Below are 19,340 nucleotides of genomic sequence, written 5' to 3' on the forward strand. Positions count from 1 at the left end.
AACACACATGGTATGCACTCTCTGATAAGTGGTTATTAGCCCAGAAGATCAGAATACACAAAGTACAACCCACAAACCACAAGAAACTGAAGAAAAAGGAAGACCAAAATGTGGACATTCAATGCCTTCTTAAAAGGGGGAACAAAATACCCATGGAAGGAGTTGCAGAGACTAACTATGGAGCAGAGATTGAAGGAAGGACAAGCCAGCCTGATATAGCTATCTCCTGAGAGTCTCTGACATTACCTGACTAATACAGATGTAGAGGCTCACAGTCATCCATTGAACTGAGTACAGGGTCCCCAATGAAGGAGTTAGAGAAAGGACCAAAGGAGCTGAAGGGTTTGCAGCCCCTTAGGATGAACAACAATACGAACTAACTAGTACCCTCAGAGTTCCCAGGGACTCAACCACCAACCAAGGACTATACATGGTGGGAGTGATTTGTTCTGGCAGCATGTATATAGTAGAGGATTACAAAGTTGATCATCAATGGAAGTAGAGGCCCTTGGCCCTGTGAAGGTTCTGTGCCCCAGTGTAGGGGAATGCCAGGGCCAATAAGTGGGAGAGGGTGGGGTGGCAGGCATGAGGAGGGGGGAGGCAGCTGGGGTTTGTTCTTGTTGTTTTTTGTTTTGTTCTGTTTTGTTTTGTTTTGTGGAGGGGAAACTGGGAAAGGAGAAATCATATGGCATTTAAATAAAGAAAATATCTAATTTTAAAAAAAGTGAGGTAGTGCCGGGCGGTGGTGGCGCACACCTTTAATCCCAGCACTTGGGAGGCAGAGGCAGGCGGATTTCTGAGTTCGAGGCCAGCCTGGTCTACAGAGTGAGTTCCAGGACAGCGAGGACTACACAGAGAAACCCTGTCTCAAAAAAACCAAAAAAAAAAAAAAAAGTGAGGTAGAATTTTTGCACTAAAATTATCCACAACTGGGTTTTTTTTTGTTGTTGTTTGGTTGGTTGGTTTGGGGGGGGGGTTATTTTTGGTTTTGGTTGGTTGGTTTTTGGTTGGGAGGTTTATAATGAGTGCTTCTATTTCCTTAGGTGATGTAGGAGTGTTTAGATAGTTTACCTGATCTTAAGTTTGGTTTTTGGTATCTGTCTAGAAAAATCATCTACTTTGTCTAGATTTTCCAATTTTCTTGAGTATAGGCTTTTGAAGTAAGACCTTTTCCTATTTTGAATTTCCTCAGTTTCTGTCATGATGTCTCCCTTTTCATTTCTGATTTTGTTAATTTGGATATTGGCTGTCTGCCTTTGAATTAGTTTGACTAAGGGCTTCTCTATCTGGTTGATTTTTCTCAAAGTCCCAGCTTTTGGTTTTATTCTTTGCATTTTTTTAATTGATTGATCTCAGCCCTGAATTTGGCTATTTCTTCTCCTCTTAGGTGTGTTTGCTTGTTTTTGTTTAGAGCTTTCGGGTGTGCTGTTAAGCTGATAGTGTAAGATTTCTCAAATTTCTTTATGAAGGCACTTACTGCAATGAATTTTCCTTTTAGCACTGCTTTCATAGTGTCCCATAAATTTAGGGATTTTGTGCCTTGATTTTTGTTGAATTCTAGAATATCTTTAATTTCTTTATTTCTTTCCTGACCAAGTTATCATTGAGTAGAGAGTTGTTCAGTTTCCATTAGTATGTGGACCTTCTGTTGTTTTGATTATTGTTGAAGTCCATCCTTAGTCTGTGGTGAGCTAATAGAATACATGAGATTATTTCAATATTCTTGTAACTCTTGAGGCTTGTTTATGTTTTATTATATGATCAATTTTGGAGAAGGTAACATGAGGTGCTGAGATGAAGGTATATTCTTTTGTTTGGGGGTAAAATGTTCTGTAGATATCTGTTAAATCCATTTGGTTTATAACTTCTGTTAGTTTCGTTATGTCTCTGTTTAGTTTTTGTTTTGATGACTGGTCCATTGGTGAAACTAAGAGGTTGAAGTCTTCCACTATTATTGTCTGGGGTTTAATATGTTTTTTGAGCTTTACTAAGCTTTCTTTTAAAAATGCTGGTATCCTTACATTTAGGTTATAGAAGTTCAGAATTGAGAGTTTATCTTGGTAGATTTTTTTTTTGATGAGTATAGTGTGCTTTGCCACCTCTTTTGATTACCTTTGGTTGAAAGTCTATTTATCAGATATTACAATGGCTACTCCAACTTGCTTCTTGGAACTATTTGCTTGGAAATCATTTTTGAAGCCCTTCACACTGAAGTGGTGTCTGTCTTTATTGCTGAGGTGTGTTTCTTGTATGCAGCCAAATAATAGATCCTGTTTATATATTTAGTCTGTTCCTGTGTCTTTTTATTGGTGAATTGAGTCCATTGATTTTAAGAGCTGTTAATGACTAATGATTGTTAGTTCCTGTTATTTTGTTGTTGGAGATGGTGCTATGTGTTCATGATTCTCTTCTTTTGGGTTTGTTGTGAGATGATTAACTTCTTGTGTTTTCTTTGGTATAGTTACCCTTCTGGTGCTGGAATTTTCTTTCTAGTATCCTCGGTGAGGCTGAATTAGTAGCAAGATATTTTTAAATTTAGTTTTGTCATAGAATATATTGGTTTATCCATCTATGATGATTGAGAGTTTTGCTGGGTATAATAGTCTGCACTGGCATCTGTGGTCTCTTAGGGTCTGCAAGACAATTTTCAGTATCTTCTAGCTTTTAGAGTCTCTGTTGGGAAGTCAGGTATAATTCTGAGAGGTTTGCTTCTAATTCTTGTCCTTTTTCCTTTGTATCATTTAATACTCTGTTCTATACACTCAGTGTTTTGATTATTATGTGACTGAAGGATTTTCTTTTCTGGTCCAATCAATTTGTTGTTCTCTACTCTTCTTGTGCTTTTATGATCACCTTTTTCTTTTGGTTAGGGAAATTTTCTTCTATGATTTTGTTGAAGATGTTTTCAGGTCCTTTGAACTGGGAATCTTCATTCTCTATTCCTATTTTTCTTAGGTTTGATCTTTTCATTATGTCTCAAATTTCCTGAATGTTTTGGCTTAGGAACTTTTTATACTTGTCATTTTCTTTAATCGGTGAATCAATATCTTCTATGCTATCTTCTACACTTGAGATTCTCTCTTCCATCTCTTGTATTCTGTTTGTGATGTTTGTGTCTGTAGTTCTTGTTCTCTTTTCTGTGTTTTCCATCTCCAGGGTTGCCTCCATTTTTGCTTTCTTTATTGCTTCTATTTCAATGCTTAAGTTTTTTGTTCATTTCCTTCACCTGTCTGCTTGTGTTTTCTTTTATTTCTTTAAAAGATTTATTTGTTTCCCTTTTAGGGGTTTCTACCTATTTGACTGTGTTTTCCTGTATTTTTTTAAAGGAATTATTTATATCTCTTCTAAATGACACTATCATTTCATGAGATGGGATTTAAAGTCAGAATCTTGTTCTTCAGGTGTTTTAGGATATCCAGTGCTTGCTATCCTACTACATAGAGCTGGGTTCTGATGAGGCCATGTTGCATTGGCACCTGTTGATTATTTTCTTGCACTGCCTTTCATCATATGGTTGTCTCTAGTGTTTTGTGGCCTGGGTGTCACATATTGGAGCAGGGGCAGGTGAAGGTGTGTGTCCAGTGTTAGAACAAACTGTGCCTCTGGTTAAAGTAGGCCTCCTGTGCCCCTGGTTAAAACAAACCTCCTGGGAGACAGGCAGAGATGGGCAGGGGGTACTGATCTTTCATCAGTGCTGGTGGAAGTGAGGACTAGGAGGGAGATGGGACTGTGGCAGGGAGGAAAAGAGTCCATGTCTTCTTGGTCCCAGCCAGTATGGAGGTTGTAGCAGGGATCTTACTTCTGTCCTTGGTTAGAACAATCCTCCTGGTAACAAGCAAGATTGTGATGGGGGCCAGGTATGCAGATGTACTGTGAGTGCAGATAGACGTCCTGGAAATATGCTTTAATCTTCCGGTTTCTTCTAAATCTCTGACTTGTTCTGTTTTTACCTATATCTAGCTTGTTCACTCTTCTAGAAAGCTGACCTACTACGAAACTCTCAGTAAAAACTCAACTCATTCCTCTCAACTCAGTACAACTCAACTTTATGTCTTTCCCTCTCTCTGTGCTGCTCTTAAGTAGCCTCTCTTTCTTGTGCTGTTCTTGTGAGAGCTGGGCATATCCTATCTCTGACTCATTCTGCTAAGTCTTTCTCTGATTCATCAGTTTGTCTTCCCACAATGAGACATCACTCTCAAACGTGGTTGCTTCCTTCTATGAACTAAGCATACTTAGATTGTTTGGGGTGTAAAAGACATGTAATAATGGTGAATCTGTACTACAGCTTGATGATGTTATAATCCAAAGCATGTCTGCATTCCAGCCAGATAACATAAACCTAGACCATCTTTGGATATGATCCCTTATCAGAGATGCTGCTGTATTAAAATTCTTCTACATTTTGCCCTTTTCTGTTTAAGCTTAAAACAGTTTAACTACTACAACAGAAACAATAGTCCCATAAATTGAAAAGTTCAAATGTCTTTATAAACATCCACTGTCACTAGGATCCTTACAGCATCATCTACTGCAGGAGTGAGTGTCTGTCCTACAAATGTGGATTTCAGCATCAAGGTTTTTCAATCTAAGTTTCCTTTAGCTGGTTTGATGAGCTATCCCCATACAGTGAAGATAAGCTTTCTGTGTCATCTATGTTTCTGTCTTTCTGTGTCTCTTCCTTCCTTGAGTCATGCCTTTCATGCACTCAGGATGGATCTTTATAAAATTTGATGGAATCTATAGTCTCTCATATAAAAACGCTCTTACCCAATGCAACACATTCCATGACTTCCATTTCAGTGTTAAAACATGTTTAAAGTGTATAGGTTGATCAAATTCAGCCTTTTTTATTTTATTTTTTATTTTTATTTTGTTTTATAATCCAGTAGCTTTCAGAAGCTGTTTTTCCTGCCTCGTTGGCATTCAAAAAATTTGAAGTTAATAAACCATTATTCAGTCTATTTTTTGGAGTTCTTATCCCCATTTCTGTTAATAAACACCTCTGTTAAGGTATGATTAGTTCATTCAATAAGTGCTTGACCTGTTTGATTATATGGTATAATTGTAATACGATGTGTAATTATGTAGCTAGTCATCTAGAAAACTAAGCTACTTATGTGCTAAATATAATATACTTAAAAGTATTTTCACCTTAAAATAGCTCATATATTTTATATATTTATGTATACAATTTGTGTTTAGAGTTTTGATAAAAGGGCCCATATTCTAACAGCTTATTGTAGAAAAGTGCTTGTATTTTTTTTCTTGATATCTATGAAGGTATTTAAAGAAATGACTAGATTAAAAATGCAAAAGAATATTGTCAAACTAATAAGTCTCCGAGAAAAAGACAACCGTAGTTTTTTAAATTTAATCCATCTTATTAATCCTAAACCTAATCCTGTTCTCTCTTATGCTCTTCATTTTTTAAAGATATATGTCTACATTATTGAAAAAGATCCTATATTCCGGTGGTTCTCTGACTTCCTAATACTCTGACCATTTAATACAGTTTTTCACGTTGTGGTGGCTCTAAATAATAAAATTATGTTTGCTGCTACTTCATGCCTGTAATTTTATTACTCTTAAAATTATAATATAGATATGTATGTTTTTCAGTGGTCTTATTTGAACCCTGTGAAAGGGTCACATGACTTCCAAAGGTATTGTGACTCACAGGTTGAGAAATACTGCTATATACATTTATAGATTTTTAATTAACTAAAGATGGATTTACTCATAGACATAAGCAACATTCATAATAAACTCAGATCATTTAGAAGATAACATAAGAATATGGACAGTATTTGACTCTTGCCTGGAAAGTGCATAGATTTTTTTTTTTAAGAAAATATCAAGCAAAACAATGAAAAGAATGAAATGAAGCTTTTCTAGGTTAAGAAAATATTAGGAAGAAAACTGTACCATTAACTTCATAGAAAAGCAGGGTACAGCACCCACAGCAGTAAAAGAGAGCAGCTAGTAAATACGAAACCAGTTGGTATGGTAACCATGGTAGAGAATGCCTGATTAAAACATGTGTTTGTTAATGTTACACTCTGCAAGAATGTTTATGAGACAACAACAAGAAAAAGCACTGCAGGGCCTGCCTGATGGCTCAGCAGGTGAAGACTGGGGCCCAAGGACCCCAGTTCAGTCCCTAGGAAAACACCTGATTTGTGTCTTCTGACCACCACACTAACATGCATAAGTGTGCACATGCACACAGAGGGAAGAAATAAAAAAGTAAAACTATATTTTAAAATACTACTGACTTAATTTTAAAATACTACAGACAGAAAGCAGCCAATAATAAAGCCATAATAACTTACAGATGAAAGAACGAGAGCCCAAAAGCAACAAAAAATAAAGAAAGCAACTCAACCTAAGGAACATTTTCCAGGAAATATTGGGGAATCTCTTAATGATTTTGAGATAGTGTGGCAGTATCAGAAGACTATAGGGTCAGGCTCTTCAATAGTGAGAGGCAGCTTGATGAAGGAACTTATCTGAACCTACCATTACATTCCCCCATTGAGGAATCTTATGACCTGAAGTGTTGTAACACTTTGCTTATCCTCAGGAAACCATAAAGCATACTCACCAATGTATAAAGGAGAGTTTTCTGATTCGGCAAAGTCTTCTATGTAGGAAACACCTAAAGGCATAATGGGAGTTTCACCAATTCCACGTATAATGTTTCCTACCAGTACATATATCCACATCAATGATTTCATTTCTTTCATACACTCTGCATTAAAACAAGAGAAAACCACATGAGTATTTGAGAGTCAATTATAACTGACAATAAATGTTTGTAAGTCTATTTTAGATCAATGTTTCATTATAGCAAGAGAAAACAAAACTACACCAATCACATCAATTATATTATATTGCTAAATATATCCTTCTAAGTCATTTTTCTTTGTGGGACTAAATATATAATATTGGTTAAGTAATAAAGGATTCTTAATAAGTATATTCAAACTCAAGAGGAAGAATATTCTTGGTTATTAGACATCTGCCTTCCCTGAAGAGGGAAATGAATTGTGTTCATTCATCTTACATGTCTATGAAACCCAGTATGGTATTTAAGCCCTTCATAAAAGAGCATTTTGTAGCTGAGTCTCTGAACTGAAAGCAATGAGAAGCATGAGTCAACCTGCTGGGTCTTGCGTTGGCTTTAAGGTCTGGAATCTGTTTTCCACACACAAGAAGCTGTTTGAGGACAAGTTGCTTGTAGGTGAAATCGTTGTTTCATACTCATATCTGTGTGGACACAGGAAACATTCACTGTGAGGAGTTGAGTGCAAGGAGAGCATCTGCAGATGATTGACTCGTTTCCCTGAAAACAGGGCACCTGGAGCCAGTAAAGACATTTGCAGAGCAGACAGTCTAATAAACCCTATGGTGTGGCCAGTGAGAGTATGCAGTATAAAGCGCTTGCTGGACAAGCCTGATGACCTGAGTTCAATGTCTAAAACGCACATGAAGCAGGAAGATGAAATAGAGGAATAACTCCATAAAATAGTCATCTGATCTCTACATGTACACACACAGACACATACAGATACACACACACACACTGTACACTGCATAAATAAAAAATAGATGATAGATGGATAGATAGATAGATAGATAGATAGATAGATAGATAGATAGATAGATAGACAGACAGACAGACAGACAGACAGATAGACAGATAGAAACAGAAAGCTACATCATCAGGCTGAACATGTAGGCCTGGGGTTAAGTTCCAGAAGTGTATGAACTGGGTGTCATGTCCACTGAATGTCACCAAAGCACTTGAGAAATAGGAATAGAAGAATGAGAAGTTCAAGGCTACTCTTAGCTACCCAGAGAGTTTGAGGTCAGCTTGGGCTTCATTAGAGCCTGTCTCAAAAACAAAATAAAACAAAACAAAGAAACTGAATGAGTGGAAGTAAAAATAAACAAACAAAAAATAAAACAATGAAACAAAACCCATGTACTTCCTTTATACTTAGCTCACAAGTCTCTACATTTAGGAGAAATAGCATTCACATTCTCAAATGTCAACTCCCTGTGATTTCTAAATTACTATTTCCTAGAATTAATTGGTGTGAGCTAAAGAACAAAAGGAAGAAAAAAGAGACTCAGTAAAGTAGAATTAAGAAAATAAATGTTTTAGAGAGACACAAAGAACGTAAAACAAGACACTTGCTTTGGGATCTCGAAGCTGTGGGCCTGTTCTTCCTTTCTGAGAATTCTACACTACACTCAGAATACCTACTCTTCCATGTGCTCATCAATTACAACAGAAGAAATAATCCACATATTATAAAGAGAAGTAACAGAATCTATCATCAGGCAACACAGTCTCATGGGATGGCTAATAAACTGTGGTCATTTAACTTGAAGAAATCATCAGAGATCACTATCCAAGAAAGAAAATGACAGAATACATGCATAGAGGAAAATGTGTCCAAACTTTCAGTTGCCTTCAAAAAAACCTGAGAACATAAAACAGCTTTCATTTAGTTCATTATCTACTTAAAATTCAATTACTCATTCAAGGCCCATTTATTCTTCCAAATGACAATAAAGTAGTACTAAAAATATTTCAAAACAGAAAAGAGGACAGTTCCTTTCCTGAGAGATAGAGATCTAAATATGGAGATGTAGCTCAAATACTCATCGTGCCCCTGTAAGCAACAAGCCCAGGTTTGATCTTGAGCACTCAAAAAAAGCAGACACAACACAGTGGGAAATGCCTGTAATCCTAGCACTCAGGATACATCAGAAATTTATGAATATCTTTAACGACACAATGAGTTTCATTCCACCCTGAGCTACCTGAGGCTCCATTCAAAACAAACAAACCAACCAACAATTAAATCTTGTGAGATCTCTGATCCCTCTATGGGTAAACATTCCCAGGTCTCATAGAAGAGGCAGAGAGGATTGACTCCTGAGAGTTACTAACTTCACATGAAAGGACACACACCATCACCACAACATACACAAACAAAATAGCTAAAAAAAAAAAAAAAATTAAATGTAAGTAACAGATTAAAAGTGTAGTCAACTTAAGCTCAATAAAGTTTTGAGAATGGGTTGTGGATATTTGAAAGACCACTGAATCTGGAATTAAGGGAAACCTAGCCACCATGATGCTGGGTGAAACAGGAGATGTTCTAGGCCTCCCTTTAAAGCTGCAGTTAGAGAATCTCAATGCAGCGCCCATGTGAATACACAAAACAAAATCTAAAGTGAGGGTTTAAGTGTGCATACAGAACAGTTATATCCTCAGACTTGTCATCCATCTCTCAAGTGGAAATGCTCACAAGTGTAAGAGGATGCAAAAGATACACTTAGACACAGAAGTAAAAAAGGGAGGGTTATAAGACTTTTTAGAATTCTCCATAATAAAATGATATCCGCATTCTTTCTGGCTGCTTGTAGATCTTTTTCCTCCGTAACAAGAGCAGAGATTTCTTACCAAGTATTGCAAGTTGAACATACTTTGGAGAGAGCTCAGAATCACTCTGTCCCTGCTCAATGACCTGTTAACCCATCCTTCTGTAAAACACATCAGGAAAATCAGAATGACTCTGAGATTCCATCTTAAACCCATAAGAACAGTGAAAATAAAAAACTCAAGCAATAGTACATGCTGGTGAGAATGTGAAGAAAGGGGAACAGTTCCCCATTTCTGGTGGGATAGCATACTTGTACCATAACTCTGCAAATCAATATGCAGGTTTCTCAGGAAATCAGAAAGTGTTCTACCAGAGGAAGCAGCTGTACTGCACCAAAAGATGTTGCACCATACCCCAAGGACACATGCTCCAGTATGTTCATAGCAGCTTTATTCGTAACAGCCAGAAACTGGAAACAACTCAGATCTCCCTCAACTGAATAGATACAGAGAATGGGGTTCATTTAAATATTGGAATACTATTCAGCGAAATAAAAACAAGACATCATTATTTTTTTCAGGCAAATAGATGGAACTAGAAAATAGTTCCAGGTAACCCAGACTCTAAAGGACATCCTTGATATGTACTCACTTATAAGTGGATAGCTTCCATAAAGTAAATGATATTCACACTACACTCCATAGACCCAAAGAAGCTAAACAAGAAAGATGGTCCAAGTGAGGATGCCTGAACCTCATTTAGAAAGGGGAATAAAGTAGTCATAAGAGGCAGATAGAGTGAAGGATCTGGGTGGGAGAAGAGATTGGGAGGGGAATGGGGGAGGTTTAGGATCAAGTGTGAGGAGAGATGGGAGAAAAGGCCAGAGGTCTATCAGAATGAATGGAAATCTGTAGATGACTGGGGTGGAGGAGAGTCATCTTTAGGACATGCCAGAGACCTGGATGGGTAGGCTAACAGGAATCTATGGAAGTAAATTTATCTGTGACTTATAGCAGTAGGGATATGAAGTCTTTAAAGGCCACTTCCTACAGCCAGACAGGACCCCCAGTGGAGAGATAAGGTTACCAACCCATCTACAATATTTTTGACTCAAAAATTGTCCTTTCTTTAAGAAATTCAGGGACAAAGATGGAGCAGAGACTGGAAAAACAGCCAGCCAATATCTGGCCCAACTTGAGTTCCATTCCATGGGCAAGTACCAATCCTTGACATGATTAATGATACTCTGTTATGCTTGCAGACAGGAGTCTAGCAAAATTTTCTTCGGAGAGGTTCCACCCAGTGGATAACTGAAACAAATGCAGAAACCCACAGCCAAACATTGGACAAAGCTTGGAGAGTCTAATGGAAGAATTGGGGGAAGAATTGAGGGTCCAGAAGGGGACAGGAACTCTATCTACAGAGTCAATTAACCTCATCCTTTGGGGTCTTTCAGAGCCTGAATCACTAACTACAGACATGGGCTGAACTTAGGCCCACCACACATATGTAGCAGATGTGCAGTTTGGTCTTTATGTGTATTTCCCAACAACTGGAGTGGGGGCTGTCCCTAGAGTCTTGCCTTGTAGAATCCATTCCCCTAATTAGTCTGCCTTGTCTTTAGTAAGAAATAAAATCCAGGAGCTACAGTCAGACATAAAAAATTTCAGAGACTGTGAGACCTCCAGTTCTGAGATTTTTGAAAACGCCATATGGAAGTGGATACTCCCGTTTGTAACTCCTCTCCTAGTCATCTTCCTGGTGCTATTATTTGCTCCCTGCCTCATTAATCTTGTTTCTACATTTCTTCAACAACAAAATATTTCTAACCAAACTATCAATCAGCTCCTGTTACAGGATTACCAGCCGCTGCCCACAAATGAGCCACTGCCCACAGAGGAACCTGATGCAAATGTTTACCAAGTGGATCCCGATGGTGAAAGCCAGTTACCCCCTCATTGACAACACCCCTAGACAGCAGGAAGTAGCTTAAGAAACACGAAGCCCTCATTCCCTTTTCACCATCAGCTTCCCCTTCCCTTTTTCTTTCCTTCTCAGGAGGCCTACACGCTGCCGTCTATGCCGCTGCCACGTCCCTAGTGATCCTGGGTTTTGGCACCAAATGATGTGTTGGAGTGGCGGGTCACATCAGAACATACCACACGAGGCCCAAACAGTTCCACGTGTAAGAGGTTTAATTGAGAGGGAGTGGGGGTAGTGGCGCAGAAAGAGAGGAGAGAGAGAGATGGAGGAATGTTCCCGTATATATATATGGGTTGTGACGTAGCAGCCTCAGGTAAAGATGGAAAGTAAGCCCAACAGATTCTGGGAATATGGTGGCTGTTGCCCTGGCAACAGGTCTGTGGACCCGCCCATGAATCACCACAGGCTCTGGATGTCGTGATGCTAACAGTCTTGCCTTAGTGTGCAGACTTGATGAGTCAAGGTGGGGAGATTCCCAGGGGAGCCTTCATCCTCTCAGAGGAGGAATGGGGGATGGATGACAGAATGGATTATTGGGAAACTAGAAGTGGGGCAGAAATTGGGTATAAAATGAATAAATAAATGAAAAAGAAAAATGTACACATACATGCACACACACACACACACACAAACACTTTCATTAACCAAATCTATACTTGTATACAGAATTTCCAGTTAGTTTTCTGTTGTTATTCTCTCTTAGATATGAATAAACAGCTAAGGTCATTGCCACGCCCACTCATCTACTCCAGTAAAGTCTGCAGTACCAGGGTTGAAAGCCTGATCATGAACAAGAGGCGTTATTACTTCATAGGGAGTTTGTGCCTCCTAGGTATTCAGTCAGTCATTGGCATCTCCTAACTTAGATGTGTTCCAGATTAGTCTTTCCAATCGTCAACACACCTTCTTATTCATGCATAAAGGTACCCTAAGAAATGATTTATATATTGCTAAAACTTAAGACTGGGCATTGTTCCCTGGCCAGCACAGTGTTCCAATATATCCTAATTTATTACCAAGTTGTCATTAGCTTGGAATTTCTCACAAGGAAGCTGCATTTTCAGGCAGGGTGTCCTCAGAGTTAGCAATAGCAACAGCGGTCAGGCACTATTGTTTACTGTTAACATAGTTAGAATTCTCAGGGCAGTCCCACAGTAGACAGAACTGTTTAACATAGCAGAGTAATTGAAGGACTTCCCTCACTTAAGGGCATTTTCAGGAACTGCTAGATTGGGACTTCCTGGTACTTGCCTACAGCAGACCCAGAGAATTAGCTTGGGATTGCCAAAATAGCCCCAGCAGGGAGGGCACCACTGCTCTTCCACTTCACACCTGGATGCCTGATCTTACTGACCTTGATATGACTTGCCTACATGACTTCTGTCTTGTTGTCTGATCTTACCAACCTCGATGTGGCCCTCACTTGCCTACATGACTTTTGTCATCTGTCCTGTTTTATGTATACTATATAAGCCTGGTTTTCACTTTGTGCACAGACTTAGACTTAGACTTGGTCTTAGACTTAGAATTATTCATTCAGATTCGAGCTTTGAGCCTCATGCAGTCCACAGCTCCCACCCCCGGGCCCAGAGTGCTTTGGCAGGGGGTAGGGGAAGGTAGCACCTCTTCAGAAGAGGTGGCTGCTTTAGACCCAGTGTGTTTCAGGTGGCCCCAGATGTACCTAAACTGCAGAGCTGCCAGATTTTTCATTTCTCTTTTGCAATGACTGTAAAAGTCTAATGCCATTTTTGAGAAATACATTCAGATCCTGCATATTCATGTGTCATCTCTGCCATCATTTCTTCATCTATGCCTTGTTGACCTGATTAGGACCCTGTTTCCCCAAGGGTTGAAGGAGGCCCAGACTGGCCAGCCCATGGCAGGCCTTAATGTAAACACTTTATTACATAAATTCAAAGACAAAATCTACAATGAACGAGCCAGGGGAAATGATGATATAAGGAAAGAGTTACATAGAAAAAGACACTGAATTCTTATGAAAATAACAAGATGTTCTCTCAGAAGAGAAATTTGAAGCACATGGTATCCTTTAAAATATAGTGAAAAATACAATAACGTAAGTGCCAAGCCTAGTCAAGAGACAAAATAACAAAGTTAAATCTCCCAGGAAGTACCAAAGAGATGGTATTGTATTATGGATAGGTATGGCCCCATAGATTCATATGGTTGAATGCTTATCCATAGGAAGTGGCACTATTAGGATGGGTGGTGGTGTTGAATCATGTGACCTTGTTGGAGAATGCGTGTCACTGTGGAACTGGGCTCTGAGGTCTCATTACTATGATTAAGCTCTGTCTAGTGTGGAACACAATTTTCAGCTGCCTATGGATAAAGATACAAAACTCTCAGTTCCTTCATCCACATGTCTGCCCATATGCCCCCATGCTTCTTGCCATGATGATAATGGATGAAACCTCTGAAACTGTGACCTTGCCCCAAATTAAGTATCATCTTTTATAAGAGTTGCCTTGGGCTTTCAGTCTGACCCTCCACCTGCACCCTTAGCAGAGCAGCATGCCTGCCCCCTAACATCAAAGTCTGCCTGTTTCCTAGGAGCTCTGCCCTAACCAGGGACACCGGGGGACCGCTCTAACTGGGGACACAAGCAGCCTGCCCTAACCAGAGAAAAAGGAAGCCTACCATAAACAGAGAGAGAATTGCCTGCCTCATAGAAGACCTGCTCAAACCCAAGTCACACAGTTCCACCTGCTCCCAACGGGGACTGCTCCAGTATGAGATTCCCAGGCCAGATAGCAAAAATCAAACACAATAACATAAGAAACAGGAGCCAATATAATTTGGTACTATCAAAACCTGCCACAGCAAGCCCTGGATACCTTAACACACCTAAAGAGCAAGATTCTGACTTAAAATTCCATCTCATTAAGATGATAGAGGCCATTAAGAAGAATATAAAGAGCTCTCTTTGGAAATACAAGAAAACACAGTCCTATAAGGAGATACAAGTAAACCCCTTAAAGAAATACAAGAAAATACAATAATACAGTGTACTGTCCCCGCTGAGCTCAACGGGATTCCGGAGGCAGCAGCCCTACTGTCCCCACTGAGCTCAACAGGATTCCGGAGGCAGCAGCCCTGCTCGGCCCATCAGGTGTTAAGGACCGGAGACAGCTCCAGAGTTCAAAGACAGAACTGGTAGCCCAGAATTCAAAAGGAACTGAACCTTTAATCTGCTTTCCTGCCTGGAGCCCTCGCTTGCAGGGGCTTGTTTATAGACTGCTATGTTTTTTCCCTGTTCTCACTTCTATGCTAAAAGACATAAGATTGTTTTGCCTTAGCTATAAATATCCTGGTTCACTAAGTAAAGATCACACCTTGATAAATCTACTTGGTGTCGTTCCTTGTCTCCTAACCCCCTTATTTTCACAGAAACTCAACTTCCCCAGTTCGTGAATCACCCACGGGAGGAGAGAAACTGCAGGTCGGTTTCCTTCAATACAGGAAAAAAAAATGAACAAAAGCGGTCCAAGACCTAAAAAATGGAAATAGAAACAATAAAGAAATCACAAATGGAAGCAACCCTGGAGGTGGAAAACCAAGAGAGATCAGGAGCTACAGATGTAAGCATGACAAAGATGAAGAATACAAGAGATGGAAGAGAGAATATCAGGTATAGAAGAAACCATAGGAGATATCAACACATTGGTCAAAGAAAATACAAAGTATGAATCCTAACCCAAAACATCCAGGAAATTTGAGACACAATGAAAAAGTTAAACCTAAGAAAAACAGAAATAGAAAAAGGTGAAGATGATCAGTTCAAAGAGATAGAAAACAACAACAAAATCATAGAAGAAAACTTCCCTAGCCTGAAAAAAAAGAGAGACAGCCATTAAAGCACAAGAAGAGTAGAGAACACCAGATTTGATGAGAAAAGAAAATCCTCTAGCCACATAATAATCAAAACACAACCATGTACAGAACAAAGAAAGAATATTAAGAGATGTAAGGAAAAATGACTAGTAACATATAAAGGCAGAATTACACCATACTTCTCAACAGAGACTCTAAAAGCTAGAAGATCCTGGTCAGATGTCCTGCAGACCCTAAGAGAACAAAAATGCCAGCCCAGGCTACTATACCCAGCAAAACTTCCAATCACCATAGATGGAGAAGCCAAGGTATTCCATAACAAAACCAAATTTAAACATATCTTTCTACTAATCCAGCCTTCCATATGATACTAGAAGGAAAACTCCAACAGAGGGTAACTACATCCCCCCTCAAAAAAAAAAAAAAAAAAAAAAAAAAAGAAAAAGAAAAAGAAAAAGAAATTAATCATCCCACAGCAAACCCAAAAGAAAAGAATCATACTTACATAATACCAACTCCAACAACAAAAATAACAGCAACTAGCAATCATTGGCCTTTAATATCTCTCAATATCAACAGTCTCAATCACTAATAAAAAGACACAGGCTAACATACTGGCTGTGCAAACAAATCAATCATTTTGCTAAAACACACCTCAGAAACAAGGACAGGCAATAACCCAGAGTAAAGGGCTAGAAAAAGTTTTCCAAGAAAATAGTCCCAAGAAACAAGCTGTAGTACCCATTCTAAAATCCAATAAAATGGATTCTCAACCAACAGTAACCATAAGAGATGAGGAAGACACTTTATACTCATCAAAGGAAGAATCCAGCAAGGTGAAGTCTCAATTCTGAACATCTTTTCCCAAATGCAAGGGCACCCACATTCATAAAAGAAACTTTAATAAAGCTCAAAATATGCATTGGACCTCACACAATAATAGTAGAAAACTTCACCACCTCTTTCACCAAAGGACAAGTCATCAAAATTAAAACTAAATAACCAGTAAAAGTAACAGAAAATATGAACCCAATGGATTTTACAGATATCTACAGAACATTTCACCTCAAAACAAAAGAATGTACCCACTCAGCACTAGATGGATCCTTCTTCATAATTTACCATGTTATCAAACATAAAACAAACCTCAATACATACAAGAAGATTGAAATAATTACATGCATTCTATCAGATTACCACAGACTAAGACTGGACTTCAATAACAACAAAAACAATAGAAAATCTATATACTCATAGAAACTGAACAACTGTCTACTCAATGATACCTTGGTCAGGGAAGAAATAAAGAAAGAACCTAAAGGCTTTCTAGAATTCAAAGAAAATGAAGGCAAAAAGTATGAAACACAATGAAAGCTAAGAGGTTTCATAGCACTAAGGACCTCATAAAGAATCAACAAAACTAAGAGCTGGTTCTTTGAGAAAATTAACAAGATTGATATAACTTTAACCAGCATAATTAAAGGGCCCAGAGTCAGTATCCAAATTAATAAAATCAGATATGAAAAGGGAGAGATAACTACAGAAACTGAGGAAATTTAAAAAAAAAAAAAAAACAAATAAACAAACTCATATCTTACTACAAAAACCTATATTCTACAGGATTGAAAATCTAGATGAAACATAGTTTTCTAGACAGATTCCATGTACCAAATTTAAATCAAGATCAGATAAACTATCTAAACAGTCCCATAACCCTGAAGGAAATAAAAATAGTAAATAAAAACCTCCCAACAGCCTGGCGGTGGTGGCACACACCTCTAATCCCAGCACTTGGGAGGGAAGGGCAGGCAGGTTTCTGAGTTCAAGGCCAGCCTAGTCTACAGAGTGAGTTTCAGGACAGCCAGGGCTACACAGAAAAAAAAACCTGTCTCAAAAAAAAAAAAAAACTCCCAACCAAAAAAAGTCCAGAGCCAGATGGTTTTAGTGTAGAATTCTACCAGACCTTCAAAGAAGAGCTAATATTCCTCAATCTTTTCTACAAAATACAAATGGAAGAAACACTACCTGTCTCATTCTATGAAGCCACAGTTACTCTGATACCTAAACTATACAAGGGCCCAACAAAGAAAGAGAACTTCAAACTTATCTCACTTATGAATATTGATACAAAAAGACTGCTTTTATTTTGGGTTTTGGTTTTTTGAGACAAGGTTTCTATGTATAGCCCTGGCTGCCCTGGAACTCACTCTATAGACCAGGTTGGCCTCGGAACTCAGAAATCTGTCTCCCTCTGCCTGCCAAGTGCTGGGATTAAAGGCATGCACCACCACTGCCCAGCTGCAAAAATACTCAATAGAACTCTTACAAACCAAATCAAAGAAGACATCAAAAAACAAGTCATTCACCACAAACATAAAGACTTCATCCCAAGAATGCAGGGATGGCTAAATATAGAAAATCTTTCAATGTAATCCACTAATTAACAAACTCAAGGAGGAAAAAATTGCATGATCATCTTGTTAGATATTGAAAAAGCCTTTGAAAAAATGTTAAAATTCATAGAGAGATCAGGAATTCATGGACCATACATAAACATAAAAAACAAAATACAGAAAACCAACACCCAACATCAAATTAAATGGAGAGAAACTTGAAACAATCTCACTAAAATCAGGGACAAGACAAGGCTGCCCACTCTCTCCCTATCTACCCAATATATTACTTTAATTTCTACCTATAGCAATTGGAGAAGAAACAGAGATCAAGCAGATACAAATTGGAAAGGAAGAACTCAAAGTATCTCTATTTGCAGATGATATGATAGTGTACATAAGTTACCCTAAAATTTCTACCAGAGAACTCTGATAGCTGATAACTTCATTAAAGTGGCTGGATAGAAAATTAACTCAAACAAGTCAGCAGCCCTCTTTTATAAAAATGATAAATGGGCCAAGAAATAAATTAGGGGAACAACACCCTTCACATTAGCTAAAAATACTGTAAAATATCTTAGTGTAATTCTAACCAAGCAAGAGGAAGATCTGTATGACAAGAACTTCTAGTTCATAAAGAAAGAAAGAAAAGAAAAACTTAGAAGATGGAAAGATCTTCCATGCTCATGGATCAATAGGATTATCATAGGGAAAATGGCCATCTTACCAAAAGCTATCTACAGATTCAATCCAATCATCATCAAAATTCCAACTCAATTCTTCACAGACATGGAAAGAGCAATTTTCAACTTCATATGTAATAACAAAAACCTCAGGATAACAAAAACAATTCTCAACAATACAAGAACTTCTGCAGGAATCACAAGCTGACCTCAAGCTGGACTACAGAGCAATAGTAAGCAAAGCCAAATAATGATATTGATACAGAGACAGACAGGCCCTTCGATGGAATAGAATTGAAGACCCAGAAATAAACCCACACCCCTGTGGACACTGGATCTTTGACAAAGAAGCCAAAACTATACAGTTTAAAAAAGAATACATCTTCAACAAATGGTGCTGGTCTAACTGGTGGTCTGCATGGAGAAGAATGCAAATTGATCCATTTTTATCACCTTTCACAAAGCTCCAGTCCAAGGGGATCAAGGACCAGATATGCTGAATCTAATAGAAGCAATAGTGGGAAATAGCCTTGAATGCATTGGCATAGGTGTAAACTTTCTAGACAGAACAACAACAGCTCAGGCTTTAAGATCAATAATTGACAAATGGAACCTCATGAAACTGAAAAGCTTCTGTAAGGTAAAGGACACTTTCAATAGGACAAAATGACAACCTACGGATTGGCAAAAGATCTTCACTAACCTTACATTATATAAAGGGCTAATATCAGAAAATATATAATGAACTCAAGAAATTAGACTCCAGAAAACCAAATAACCCAATTTTAAAAATGAGGTACAGAACTAAACAGAGATTCCTCAGCAAAGGAATCTCAAATGGCTGAGAAGTACTTAAAGAAATGTTCAACATCCTTAGTCATCAGTGAAATGCAAATCAAAACAACCCTGAGGTTCCACCTTATACCTGTCAAAATATCTAAAATCAAAAACTCAAGTGACAGCACATGCTCATGAGGATGTGGAGAAATAGAAACACGTTTTCATTTCGGTGGGATTGCAAATTG

The 19,340-nt window shown here is 38.3% G+C and overlaps 1 protein-coding gene across 1 annotated transcript in view; it reads right to left on the bottom strand.

Annotated features, from left to right (window-relative positions):
• Positions 1 to 19,340, bottom strand: part of LOC116098425 (solute carrier organic anion transporter family member 1A6-like) — a 78,924-nt gene that overhangs the window by 49,890 nt on the left and 9,694 nt on the right. Inside the window, exons 4-5 of the mRNA XM_031381045.1 lie at positions 7,163 to 7,269; positions 6,605 to 6,751 (exon numbers count right to left, since the gene is read on the bottom strand). Of these exons, the coding sequence (XP_031236905.1) occupies positions 6,605 to 6,751; positions 7,163 to 7,269 (254 nt within the window). The remainder of the gene's footprint in view (positions 1 to 6,604; positions 6,752 to 7,162; positions 7,270 to 19,340) is intronic.

Source organism: Mastomys coucha, unplaced genomic scaffold (assembly GCF_008632895.1).
Source record: "Mastomys coucha isolate ucsf_1 unplaced genomic scaffold, UCSF_Mcou_1 pScaffold20, whole genome shotgun sequence".
Lineage (NCBI taxonomy): Eukaryota > Metazoa > Chordata > Mammalia > Rodentia > Muridae > Mastomys > Mastomys coucha.